Source organism: Amblyomma mixtum, chromosome 3, assembly GCF_055824585.1.
Source record: "Amblyomma mixtum isolate Tamu chromosome 3, ASM5582458v1, whole genome shotgun sequence".
Classification (NCBI taxonomy): domain Eukaryota; kingdom Metazoa; phylum Arthropoda; class Arachnida; order Ixodida; family Ixodidae; genus Amblyomma; species Amblyomma mixtum.
Genome location: NC_143014.1, coordinates 193,975,983 through 193,990,560, shown reverse-complemented (window position 1 = coordinate 193,990,560; position 14,578 = coordinate 193,975,983). Strand labels below are relative to the sequence as shown.

At 46.2% G+C, this 14,578-nt stretch overlaps 1 protein-coding gene across 3 annotated transcripts in view; it reads right to left on the bottom strand.

The window, feature by feature from the left end:
• Nucleotides 1-14,578, bottom strand: part of LOC149353163 (uncharacterized) — a 50,877-nt gene that overhangs the window by 13,130 nt on the left and 23,169 nt on the right. For all 3 annotated transcript variants that reach the window (XM_089582355.1, XM_089582353.1, XM_089582354.1), the window contains exons 2-6: nt 13,244-13,489; nt 11,884-11,959; nt 9,106-9,258; nt 7,118-7,391; nt 535-876 (exon numbers count right to left, since the gene is read on the bottom strand). In XM_089582355.1, the coding sequence (XP_089438481.1) occupies nt 535-876; nt 7,118-7,391; nt 9,106-9,258; nt 11,884-11,959; nt 13,244-13,489 (1,091 nt within the window). The remainder of the gene's footprint in view (nt 1-534; nt 877-7,117; nt 7,392-9,105; nt 9,259-11,883; nt 11,960-13,243; nt 13,490-14,578) is intronic.

Sequence of the window (14,578 nt, the reverse complement as noted above, 5' to 3'; positions counted from 1 at the left end):
AGAAATTCTGCTTATTGCACACAGAGAATTTTATGAGTTCACACCATATCAAAATTCGCATCAGCCATAATTGTATCATGAAGACTCGACTGCTAACTGACTCCTGAGGGTATTCCAGCATTATTTAGAACTCCTAGAAGCCAGTGTCAATGAATATCAATAAACTGATAATTCTTATGCATGTTAAGTAAGGAGTCCAAAGAATCAATTTTATGAGAAAAAAAAAGCTAAACAAAAGCCTTCCTTTTTTTTTTTTTCAAAAAAAACCAACTCCAAAAATGTTAAACTCTTGTCGTAGTGACATGCTGACTTGCATCTGCTCATATACTGCATCGACCACTACAGAACATGCATACAAAATTATTATTAAGCTCACACCATAAGCTCACAGCATGAGCACACAAGTGACTTCTTAGGAATGGAACCCTCGAAAATTTTTCACAGCTTCCAAGAAAGCATCCCAAGACATGCCTACATGAGGCTGACTAGTAGAAGCTGCTGGACTATGATACCATGAAAAGAAAACCTACGCACCTCTTCATCTATCTTGGATTGGGCCCCACCAGGCCCGCCTTCGCCTCCAAAGCCACCCCGACCTCCATAGCCTCCACCACCTTTGCCCCGCTCTCTGCAATCGCGTGCAATGTGTCCAGTGCCACCGCAGCAGGCACAAATGACATTATTGGTGATGTTGGGCCGGTCTGGGCACTGCCACGCCTTGTGCCCTGGTGCACCGCAGTTGGAGCATCGAGGTCCTCCCAAGAGATCATTCTCACGCAAGGTGCCATTCAGAAGAGCTAGCTCTCGCAGCTGCATACGACGGAGATCATTCTGGCCCTCTGGCACCTCCACACCTTGCCGGATTATCTCTTTGATCTGCAACGCAAGATCACACATCAATTGGAATGAACATCGTAAATATCACAAAAAAAAAGCCCACAAAGTGGTACCTAATGAAGTACCACTTCAAGAAGTAAACATTTTCAGCACAGCTACAAGCAAATAGGCCAGGAAGAGACGCAGCCTTGCCTTAAAGCCCACTGACAACTGCGCAAGCAATTCATAAGACCTAAATGTCAAATAAAAGACAAAATCTGAAAAGACACGTTATTTTTTCCTGTCTACATCAGGGATTCATATCCCGCAGAACAGAGTGATTTTGCACTCTCCACCCAATTTTTTGGACTTAGCAGGAATCAGATAATGGTCTGAATAATTGAACAGTCCGAAAAATCCATAAACTTAAAAAAAAAAAAAAGACCTTTCTGTGAAAAACCGGTTTTAAAAATTTTTAGCTTCACCATTCCCCACAGTCACACTTTTGTCATATCTACACCACTTCACGTCATGATACCAGACAGTGCAACACAGCCGCTGAAATGCCACGAACGAAAGCATGCACAGCGCGAGGCAATACTAGTTTTGTTTCAAGGGGGTAACAATGGTCGCAAAGACCGACGAGGGAACCCACACAAAGAAAGAAAAAGCAAGTAAGAAGTGAACAGAAATGAGCGCCTCTGTATGCAATTCCCCCTACCATCTGCCTCATACCATGAGCAGAATCGTCTATGCCACAGTAGATGACACAGCTGCTCCATTTTCAATGCAATCGCGCGCTTTTCTTTATAGGCCCCCTTAATGGCAATGACAGCAACGAAGTGTGCCTAGTGGCAATGATGCATAACAAATACCCACCCAAGCCTATCCAAGCCAGTCCGTCCAACTGACTCCATTTAAATCCAATGTGGCGCTTCTTAATGCCGCAAAGAACAGGTCAGTTACAACAGCAATGCCCTCTCGGGTCTACAGTTGCCCGAAAAATGAACTTTTGGTCGAAAACCGTTACACAGCACTGCTGGCATCTATTTTAGTCCAAAAAACTGAACTTTTGGACTACACGGAAGAAGGTAAGACGTTGTCGAAACAGCTGTCATCTTCTGTGGCTGCAGTTGCATCAGCTGTTTCAGATGGTATTTCATCTGCAGAGCAGTCCGATGGCACAAAACCGCTCTGCCGGAAGCAGTTTGCTATGATTGCTGGAGGTATGTTGGCCAATTCATGCACCAGAATGTTCAAAGCACTGAGGAGCGTAAGAAGGTACTTCTTCCCAGCTTCCATACACAAAAGCATGCGCTGTAGCACGCACTTGCTGTAGGGCTGCAGTTGCATATGGAGGGAGAAACACCAGCTTGATCCACTCAAGACCCGACACCTTGCAGTGAGCACTGCAGTTGTCCACAACCATTTTCTCGACTCCAAAACACCAGTCAAATTGATGCAGCCAGGACTAAAAATGTTCACTGTCACTCAAGCCTTGGGTAATCGACAGGAAGGTGCCTCACATTCTTGAAGCCCCTCTGCTTCTGCGCTTTCTCAATCACTAAGAGTGGCAAACTCTCTGCTCCCGTCATGTTGATGGCAAGTAGCATGGTAACTCTTTCCGTGCTGCATTTTTCTGCTGTGCAAGGGTGAGCCAACCTTCGGAAACGAGTGGAGTGAGCCAACCTTCGGAAGCTTAAAATCTTCAATGTTCATTTTCGCGGTGAACCTTTCAGTCTGGGTACAAATTAGTGACCTACCCACAGGGAGATAGGCCTCCCATGCGTTTGCAATCCATCGCAGTACAGCTTCTTCCGAGTTCCAGGTAGGCCGCCATCCGTAGTAGTTTTCATTTGGTACTGAAGGTTTCACTGCAGAACACCTCCAAGATACTTCATTTTTCATGCTCGGCTACTGACTCACACAACGCAGGTTTGACCCGGCCACTGCGGTTGAATTTCGATAGAGGCCCATGTGAAATTTCCGGAGCCCTTCACTACGGCGTCCCTTTTTTGACGTATGTGGCCAAGGTTGTCTAAGTCACGGCATAAAATGCCATTCTTGAGTGCATTCAATATCTCCACTTTCGTAGCTAGGTCTTTCGCCTGGTACTTCGGCCGCTTTCCCGGTGTCATCATCGCAGTAGCACACGATGCGGTGGCAAGACACGCAGGCACAGCACGCTACACACTCAAAAGCAGCACAGTATACATGCTGGTGAAACACGCAACAACCAAGAAAGGTGACTTGCGTTAAGTAACCACGACCGTAGCAGCAAAAAGCACACGGGGACGACAACAAACTAAGACTAGCACAGACAGCAAAGCATTTGACTGCCACCAACCCTGCTTTCCTCACCATAGCCTCCTCTACCCTCGCCCTCCCTCGCACTGCTGATGGCGATGACCTTATGGACGGCCTAAGCGAAGCAAGGTGAAGAGTCCATTTCTTGAGACAACAGCGGCGGCCAAAACGAAAAAGGGAACATGCGGGAAGAAAAATGTGCCTCCGTACCTCCATGGCCATGGCAGGGTGGTCTATGGCGGCGACGCGACTGCGCGCGCTCCCCTCTAGCTCGCGGTGCCCCTGCCCCTCTCCCCCTCCCACTCGTAGCAGTGCTGCGCGAGCCACAACAAAGGTGGCTGCAGCTGCTGCGGCAGTCGTGCTATCAGACATCAAATAATGAGGTTTTCAGTAAACATTTTCAAGGTGATTTCACCTACATTCATTTCTTATTCTGGTTTCCAGTCTGCATTGCCATTTCGGGTCTTCTCGCGAAAACTACATGTGACGAAAACCTGGATGTAACGAAAAATCCCGGACTTTTTAAAACTTTGTTATATCCAGGTTTAACTGTATTTCACCATAAAAATGCATGTTGCAGCACAAAATGGGGATGCATAATCAAGGGTTTGCTACAGTCTGAAAAATTTTACGGAAAAATACATGACCGATGTAAAGGCCACACCCCGCCAAACCGCAAAAAAAAAAAAAACTGTGGCTATTACACGAACATATACGGTACATACCATATGTTGAAGAGGTTTACAGTTCACCACACAATTCATCCGAACAGTGCACTGGACCATAAGCTTTTGCACCAGATGATGCAATCATTAACTGTACTACACCTTGCATGGCTGTACAGTTAAACCTGGATGTAACGAACCTCTATGTAACGAATTCCTGGATTTAACGAAATTTTTGAATTCCCCAACGCTGCCCCCATTGAAGCCCATGTATTTTCGACCTCGATGTAACGAAGACGTTGCGGCAGTTAACCTTGATGTAACGAACTCGCAAAGCTGATCAGTCATTACTTTTCGCACTTTTAAGGAAAATTCGACCAAATAAATGCACTTTATTAGTGAATATTAATATTGTACGGAGCCAACAGCTACGCGAACGCCTGGGATCACCGCGACTGGCCGCGACCAAGCGAACTTAGCAATGATGATGATAGCGACGGCTAGCGCGCGGCTAGCGCCGCCCCGTGGCTAACGTAGCAGCCTGTTCAGGCTTTGCTTGTGTAGCGTGGCACCAGGTGGCATTTGTAGCGGCGGTTGATTTTTTGTTGCATTTTTTATGTATGGATTTGAGGACAAGCACTTTTATTTTGTGATTTCCATTTGTTTCAATGGCTCAGACACAGTTATGTGTAAGAATTAACTTTAAAAGCAACGCTGATGGACGGTTCTTTCATTACCAGGGCCACGGCCGGTCTCGAGGGGGGCGCGCGCTCTTTAAAGAGCGAGCGCGCCCCCCTCGAGACCGGCCGTGCCAGGGCAAAGGAAGGAGAGGGGGAAAGGAGAACGAGAGGGGCAAGGAGGACGAGACCGACGAGACGACGCGTTGCATTCGCCATTTTGTGTTTGTCCTGCGTCTGCGCTTGTCAGCTGTGCTCTCGTGCTGGTTCGTTGACTTGTTTTGGAGGTGCTAGGCCTACCGTCGGCGTGTAGTCGTGCGTCTCCGCTTGTAACTGCGTCGTCGGTTGGTCGTGATGAGTTCTGCTGCCAGAAAACGAAAAGTTTTGTCTTTCGAAGACAAACTTGCAATTTTAAATGCAGTCGCCGCGGGCGAGAAGAAGAAGGACATTGCCGCCCGTTTCAGCATTCCAGCGAGCACCCTATCAACGATTTTGAGTGCGGAACACAGCATCAGAAACGCAGTGGAGTCGGGAACAAGCTCGAAGAAAAAAAGGCTGAAGACGTCGACATATGCTGATGTGGACAAGGCAGTGTTCACGTGGTTTTTGGACACGCGAGCCAAAAATGTGCCCATTAGTGGCGCGATTTTGCAACAGAAGGCAAAGGACTTTGCGTGTATCTTGGGCCATGACGATTTCAAGGCAAGCAACGGGTGGCTGCAGGGTTTCAAGAGCCGACACGGTGTCGTCGGGAGAGTAATCAGCGGCGAATCTGCCTCCGCAGACAGCGATGCTGCTGCTTCATGGGTGGCTGACAAGCTGCCTGGAATACTTAGTCGCTTCGAGGCGGCCGAGGTCTACAATGCCGACGAGACAGCCCTGTTTTATCAAATGCTTCCGGGCCGCACGCTAGCACTAAAAGGCGATGACTGCCGCGGCGGAAAGCAGAGCAAGCTCCGCATAACGATTCTGCTGTGCGCCAACCTCGACGGCACAGACAAGCGAGTCCCGCTGGTTGTCGGCAAAAGTGCCCGTCCCAGGTGCTTTAAGGGAACGAAGCGTATGCCCGTCAAGTATGTGGCGAACTCCAAGGCGTGGATGACTCGGGCAATATTTTCAGAGTGGTTAAAGGAATTTAACCAGGACGTCAAGCGGCAAGGCCGTCAAGTTTGCCTACTGCTGGATAATTGCTCGGCGCACCACGTCGAAGGTCTGCAGCTCTCGAACATCGAACTGCACTACTTCCCGGCCAACTGCACGTCCCTAATACAACCCCTTGACAAAGGGGTCATTAACAGTTTTAAATGCTGTTACCGACGCCGACTAATCCAGAAGATTCTTCTCGACATCCGGCTGGAACGAGAGATGAAAATTGATATTTATCAAGCAGTCGAGATGCTTGCTGCCTCCTGGCAAGAGGTCAGGGCAGAGGTTATTAGGAATTGCTTTTTAAAGGCCGGAATAGCAAAAAACGCACAGGCTGGTGCCGATGACGAGGAAGACGTTTCTACTCCGTCCGATGTGGCCGAAGCGTGGAACGAGCTACGCACTAACGGTGGTGTACCCGACGACGTTGAACTGGATGACTTTTTGTTTGCCGACAACGCCGCCGTGGCTACAGAGGAAATGACTGATGCAGCACTAGCTGAAAGCGTGCAAGATGATGGTGGTGATGGTGCTTGCGATGCAGATCCGTGTGACGTGCCTACTGCAAAGGAGGTGATGAACGCAATGGACGTTATGCGCCGTTTCGTCGGCTCGCGCGACGATGAAGGAGCTCTACACGATTTAGCTTCTTTGGAGCGGCGTGTTCTGCCTGCACTTGTGCCGAAGAAGCAGGCAGCAATTACGCAATTTTTCAGTGTAAAAAATATTTGAAGTCTGCCTTCACCGGCCGATCCGTGAAAAAAAAACTCCTCGCCCAACGCCGCCTCTCCTCCTCCCGTTCGCTCAAAGCTGCTTTGGCAGCTTTTTTTTTTTCAACGGTCCCTCTCGGGGCCACCAATCGCGCTTCGGCAGAGCATGCGGGCGTTCCCGCTGCGTCTGACTCGAGTTCCTCTCTCTACACCAAGTCGCCTGTGCGCAGACACATGGTGCAGTCGTTTCGCGCCACGCACTTTCACGTGCGCGGCGACGTAAGAACAGTCGTGTCACGTCATAAAAACAATTGTGATAATGAGGTATAAACAGTGTTGTAGGCATAGTGTTGTGGGCTATTTGATTTCGTTTCTGCATCATTCGTACGAGCCTTCACGCGAAACCTGCATGTAACGAAAACCTGCATGTAACGAAAAATCGGGAGCTTTCTTCAACTTCGTTATATCCAGGTTTAACTGTATGTCAGGGTTGACAGTGACTCTACAAAGCCACATCACAATGTGATATCACAGTACCAAGGAGTCCAGAATTTTCACCTCTGCCACTGCATCTTACAGACGCAATCTTACAGAGACATCTGCATCTTACAGAGACAGCATTTCTGCATTAAAGAAAACTGCAAAAATCACACCAAACCACAGCTCAATGTTCACGTAGCATGACCAATGGCACTCCATGATACACTAAAATTATTCTCATTCGAAGAATCAACACTGGGCACACACAGTACAAAGTAGCAAAGCAACATCAAGGTGAACAGCAAGATATTCTTACCCTGTCCACAGCTTTGCGAACATTTTCCTGGCTTGAAGCTGTAACAAAGGCATGAAGAGGTTCATCTTCACCGGGCAATGGCTGGCCATCCTTGCGTCCCACTTTGCCTTCCTTCACAGAGCCTTTGCCCCGAATGATGATCTTGGCACCAGTTTCCTTTTCAAGTGACTTGAGTGTGTTGCCCCGTGGGCCAATCAACAAACCCACGAAGTTGATGTCTGGGTGCTCTTCTTGTGGAATCATCACTTTCTCAGACACACGAACCAGCGGTGGTCTGCAAATATGTATGAGCATGTTCAAACACACCAATGCAACAAGAACCACGAGATAACAAAAGATTTGCTCACTTCCAAGCTCAGGATGTACAGTTGAGAAAGATACTCCTTGCAGACAGCATGATGCTACACATGATGATTGATGACAGAAGCAAAAAAAATTTCCTGGTTCTTGATTTAACATCGACGGTAAAGAGAAACAGTGATACCTAAGTATAACACCACTCACAGGCTGGACAATTCAGACCAAATGTTTAGTTTAGTTTACAGGGCTTAACATCCCAAAGCAACTTGGGCTAGAGGGACGCCGTAGTGAAGGGCTCTGGAAATTTCGACCACTTCAGGCTCTTTAACGTGCACTGACATCGCACACTACATGGGCCTCTAGAATTTCGCCTGCATTGAAATTCGACCGCCATAGCCGGGATGGTTTGGGTATTGGTTTGATATGGTTTTATGGGGTTCAATGCCCCAAAGCGACTCAGGCTATGAGAGATGTTACAGTGGAGGGCTCCAGATAATCTTGACCACCTTGGGGTTCTTTAACAAGCACTGACATTGCGCAGCATACGGGCCTCTAGCGTCTCACCTCCATCAAAAATGCAACCGCCGCAGCCGGGATCGAATCCACGTCTCAAGGGTCAGCAGCCGAGCACCATAACCACTGAGCTACCATGGCGGTGGTGGTTTTAATTGTGCTTCGGCTGCTTGTGGTCTTTAGCATGCTCAAACAAGCCCAGAGCCATGCGATAAGGTTAAACAGCTGCTAAACACCTAAGATACCTAAGGTTAAGTGCCTCCACTTGCACATATCACTATATTTACCAGCAATATGTAGACAAATATTGAAATACAACGGTAGACTGAAGTGAGCTCACGTCAGCACATAACACAAAACCAGATGATGTTATGCGTTTGACAGAACTCATTCTCAGGTGGATTTAATGCCATCTGCTACAATGCTACCATGTTACTAAACATTTACTAAACATCTCAGTGTACTGCTCAGCACAGTGATGCAAATTCAACACCCACTTATAGTGGCTGCACTATGAAGGGCATTAAAGGAAGGGCTCCGGACCCTGCCAACTTTGTAGTGCATATAAAAAAAAAATGCTTGGATGCTAACATCACACCTCTACGCTACAACACAATTTGCGGACAACTGCTTAACTATGGAACAGAGATGCACTAATTATACATACCTAGCACATTCAACCGGCATTCTATATATAAGCTTATTTAGGGGGTAGAGGGGAAGTTGGGTGACTGGGTCGTGGAGGTCGTCAAGAAGCATGAACTTCAGGCCACGTAGTGCAGTCAAGACGGCCCACGCGCTTGTCTAAACCTCATCCCTAACACCTACCCTCTCTGTCATATGACAAATGGAAGTTTGTTCTTCCTCCTTCCGCCCTTCTCGACCTACTTGAGTGAGAATTTGTTCTGTGAAAAAGTTTAAGCAAAGAAATGTGTCACACCAAACCACAAGACCACCCCGTCCAACAGGTGACAATCTCTAACTCCAACATTAAAATGGCAGGGTTTTCCTGTGGACAAAGCGACACAAGAGTTTTACATAGTATACCAATCAACAACTATGGCAGACAAAAGCTATATTAGTATGGTGCACACTGCTGGTAATTTAACTCAATTATCACTAGCATTTACAACTATTATCATGCAACATTACAAACACTGATAACACTTGCTTACTTGTAATCTGATGGTGGCTTGTAATCTGGATTGATGGTGAACATTTCTGTTATGAGCACATGCCGCTCATCCTCCAATCGTTTGCGCACTCGATATTCGCGTGTGTTCAGCCTCTTTCCCGCACTGTTGTAAATGGGCTCCGGAGATGGAGACCTACGAAAGAACAGAACAAGAGGTGCACGCATTTTGTGAAGCATTAAAACAACAAGCAAGCAATTATAAAGCACCACACTGCTCGGCTTCCCACATTTTCAACAGGCATCTAGTAAAGCTGCAGTGTTCAATGTCAAGACCTGTGCTCACAGATACCAACACATGGCTTTGCTAGAGCTGTTTCTTGCTCTTTAAACAACCACAAATAGTGTTCAAATAGTGTTCAACTGTTGTTGAACATGTTTGAAAAACATGCTGATAAGTTAAAGTTAGTACATAAGTGATGTCAGATGAAAAACAGACATCTGCATCAATGACAGCATGCACCCAGAATACTAATCCTTTCACCATTCAAACACCTTGAAGAAGGATGTGACATTTGTTGCAAACTGCATTTGAACAACGGAAGTGCGCTAAACTGCCTTCCTGATAATGTACTTCACACAAAAAAATATGAGGCAAACACATAAGTGGGAAAAAAAAAATCTTGATGGGACAAATTCATGTTACCACCGCTGAAACCAAAACTTAGATAAGCAGCCTGAAAGAATACAAAAACAAAAGCTGGTTAGGCAAAAAGGAACCTGAAAAAAAAAAAAAAAGAGCATCACCCTACAGCAGCTTTTCATTCTAGTTTTCGCACCTTTTCCTTCTGAGAGGATAAGACGCTTGAGCAGCTGGAGCAACGCTGCAGCAAAATTGGCCTATTGTGTGAACATTAAAGGAACACAAGAGCAGAACCTAAATTTAAAAAAACCCTCTTTATATTTGTCATTATAGAGTAAGCACAATTTAAACATACCAAGTTGCTGTCTAGTACTAAAAATTAGAGATAGAAGTCTTATGCTCATCCGTCACTTCACAATGAACTATAGAACACAATGAGAACAGTGATGTGCTAGTGTCATTTCCTTCCTATGTCCTCATTGCACACGCTGCAATTTTAAGGTTTCAGAAGCAACTTTCCAACAACCAGCACAGTTTAGATGAAGTTAACAATGTCACACAATCTGAATGCACCACTTTGTTGTTATATCCAATCTTCTCAATCCCTATAAATAAGTAAATAAGTAAGCAGAACATATACTTTGGTGAGCAATTATAATTGTACAATTACCGTTACTCAACAGGATTCAGCCCAACCCATGCTGCTGCTGACAGAAGCTATGACAGTGGGCATTAAAAGCAACACTTAACTAAGATACACTTAGTCAGGGCACATCAGGCCACTATTAAATACAGTAAAAGCTTGTTAATTTAAAAACCATTAATTTGAATATACGGATCATTCGAACTGCCAGCGCGGTCCAGGCCAACACCCATGTAGCGTATGACATCGCATGTTTGCTAACTTGTACGCTGCGGGTCTCACACCGGTTATTTCGAACGGGCTCCAATAAGAAGGCTGTGTCCGGGTATGCCCAGTGCGGCAAGCAATCATCCAAATAACCTTACTCAAAACTGAATTCCATGCTTCAGAGTCGCTCACACACCTCTAACGTGCGTGCAACGGCAGGCGTGACGACGAATGGACAGCCTCGCCTCTAAGAACAGTTGCACTGCAGAGTTCCGGTTTCACTTTTCGGAGCTTCGCGCCAGCCTGCATCAACCAGCCAACTGAACCCAGTCGCGCCGTTCGGGCGCTGACTGGCGTGTCTCACTAGTTTTTTCTGACTGGCAGTTTTTCACATTTACATAGCACTCCCCCACAAAATCCAGTTCTAACTCTTAGAGCATGCAACCCACTAATAAAAATTTGTCAGTATTCTGACACATTTAATTTACTGAACTGCAATTACTGAATAAGTTTGGCACTTTGTTTACACTACAAATGGACACCATACTAAGCCAACAGGATCCAAGAGTTTCCACATTTACACAGATTTGTTTCGTGAATGTTGCAGAATAGTGTCTGTACAGCAGTGCTTTATGCAATGATAGAACAAACAGTAGGTGAAAATGTCGCCAAGTCAGTCGATATGGCAGGACTGTTGACCCTCAGGATGTTTGTTGACCTGTTGTTCTACTGGAATTGTTGATTTCTGTTGAATTCAATTTTCACTGAGAGCCCAATGGCGACATTAGCTGCCATATAAGACCACCTAACTGCCATTGAAAATGCCTATGCAGCAAGGACATTTATTAATCATGTATACCTACAACTTGTGGCTAAAATGCTCGCTCTCAAATCGCTTCCCTTTAACAATAGGACGGGGCTACAATATTTGCCTAATCAAGTTCCGACACCACTAAATGAGCCTCCCAAGTTAAGGAAGTACCTAACACCAATATTAGGAGTGTTACAGCTAAATTCGTAAAATCGTGCCAACCTAAAATGCCCTTGGCACGTGTCAGGCATGTGGCGGCACTTCCATAAGAAATACACAACTGCAGCTGCACTGCACTCAGCACAGGCTGCCTTGTGATTAGGATGAGTGGAGGTTGCCACTGGGCCACCCATCTCATCCGCACCACAGTGTGCGACGTGTGGGAGAGCAGCACAAAGAGGAGAGGAAGAAAAAACATGTTTTAGCCTTTGTGATCCTTGGAGACGAGCACACACGCAGAGGGGGGGGAAGAAAAGAGTGCATTAGATGATGCAGCCAGGGCAGCTCAGGTCCAAACCTTTCCTCAGGGTTGAAGGGGATGCCAAGGTCCTCAGTGCGCAGCCTCCTGCTGAGCTCTTCAATCTGGAGTTGCACTGAAAGAGATGGGGTTAGAGAAAGAAGGGGCGGGGCCCCCCAGCAATTAAACCAGGGTCCAGCCCAATCAAAAGGGCCAGCCCGGCCACACCCCCACATCCCTGGAGTCAGGTAGCGACTGGCCCCTGCACACACCTTGCTGGGGCATGCCAGAGGCCACCGGGAAGATTGGCCAGCAGCAGGGCCATGTAGCCCAGTGCACAAGGTGCAGAGAATGCTGCTCTCCACACCCTTAGCCTCCAGGCCTCAAAACCTGCTCGGCTGGCAAGGCTCAGAAACTGTGCTGTGCACCGTCAGTAGTTAACTGCTTAGTCTGGGCAAGGAACAGATGCCTCACAATGAATGAACTATGCATTAAGTTGCTCTACCCTACCATAATGCTTTGCACCTTCAGGAGCAAGTGGCTCATGTGTGCACAAAAACCTAGTAACATAATGCTGAATTTTCGTAACATACACTTCCACCACTTCCTTAGCAATACAGCAGACCAAGAACTAACCCTTACTGTATTAACAGACTGGCACTCTACAATCAATGCAAAAAGACAAAAAGTAAATAGATATATATGCAACACATCACGCATTGATAGCATACTTTTACAAAACTACCTGCTACAAAGCTGCCTATACAAAGCAAGCCACAGTTGTAGTACAAAAAATAGCTGTTTATAGAGATAAAATGCCATGCTGCTAGTTGCTACCAGAAAAAAGAAGAAGCTAGAAAAGAATTCTAAACATGGTCTTGAAACATACAGGAGATGCTGACAGTTTAGTAATAAAACTTGGCTCATTTACAAGGGCTCCAGTGCTAACAAAATGAGATTTCCCATTATGCTGTATTATCAGCAAGCTCATTTCAGCTGAAACTACTGTGCATGCTGGAGAATGTGCAACCCACTGCTCTTGCCTCGTAGCCACACCAGGACTGGCCCCTCTGTCAGCTGCACTTCTGAATTACACATCCGTAAAACCAAGCAAACCTATTAGAGCACACATAATTGATAAAACCACAAAGAACACACAACCTGTTAACGGAAGCACAGAACAAAAGCAGAGATGAACCTCATCTCAGGCATGTCCTTAGGAAATGGAGAATCTCAACCACACGTGATGAACAATGCTTTCCATGACATTATTTTTTCACCTAATAACACGTTTAAATCAAACATCTAAAATAATGTGCAGGCACTACACTTTCCTGTGGATCTTTACAAAACCCAATTCAACACCCTTAAGCACCAACGTTCCTGAAGAACATAAGCAATAGAGAGAAAACCAACTTACACAGATAGGCCCGCTCCTGGTTTGGATCCAAATTTGTAGGGAGCACAGTGGGCATTCCAGGGATGAACACCTTCTCCTTCTCATCACAGCACCAGCGGCTTCTTCGCTTTCGGCGACGCTCTCCCGTGTTGATAGCTTCTAGTGACCCCATTGAGCCCATGGAACCCATGCTCGTGTTGCTGTTCTCATCCTGACTAGCCCAGGAGGGCAGCATTGAGACAACAGGTGGTGCTCCAGTCATTGCAGCTACAACGAAAAAAAAAAACAAGAGCATTGACAAGCTTTGGTCAAACTCAGACCTTTACAACACGAGCATGCCTTGAATGCCACTATAAAGATATATGAGCAAGCTGAAAACATTTTCTATCTTGTGTTCTACTGGGCACTTCTACAGTATATGCCACTCATACTGAGCTTCCAACAATAAACTGTAACCATAAATGGCTGTGGCTTATCATAAAGAAATAGCACAAACTTTCATCCAAATAGTACCATATTTATTTAATTCCAACACACATCTTTTTCCTGGAAAAAATCGCCTGAAAACGAAATTCGAATTAAATCCAGTACAAAAATGAAACTATGCCAGCAACATGCTATTGCCATCGACATCACAAAAATGGCGGCTTGGTACTTCTTGCACATCGATATTATTGATATTGCCTACCACACTCTTTGGTGCTGAGGGCCTTCGCGAGCATCTCAAGTGCCCCGTTAACAAGACTCCGACCAGCACTTGAGCCAACATGCAAATGTCAGTTGTGAAAATGCGCCGAATTCACTAACGCCGGGTTTAAAAAAAAAAAAAAGAAAATGCCGACCTTGCGAGCGGGGACTTTCAAGCACACACTGACACATACACTGACACACTGACTGCCACCGCTGCTCCCGTACAGGGCGCACAAGCATCTTGACGCTCTGCCAAGTTAGCTGAGCACACCACTGAACACTGGCCCTTCCCTCAAAGGTAAACACGCCATGGTGTTATCAGAGCACAGCATCTTGGCGCACTTCCAAGGTCTGCAGGTGATCCAGTGTACAAAGGCAAGTGACAATCGGGCAGCCTCACGTGCAAATTTCTTCATCGATGCATGAAAATCTGGTGCGCGTTACAACCAAAATGATTGCACTTTTTCTTTTTCTGACCTCGAAAAATGGGTGAGCATTACAACTGAAGACGTGTTAGAATCACGATATGTGTTTAGTTCTATCAATGGAGAAATGCATCAATACACCAATCACTACAGCAAACCAGAATCATGTGAGCAGACATCTCACAGCTACTCAGCCATGCTAAAAACAGCCACAGGAACACGTAGCCGCTTCAAATGTCTC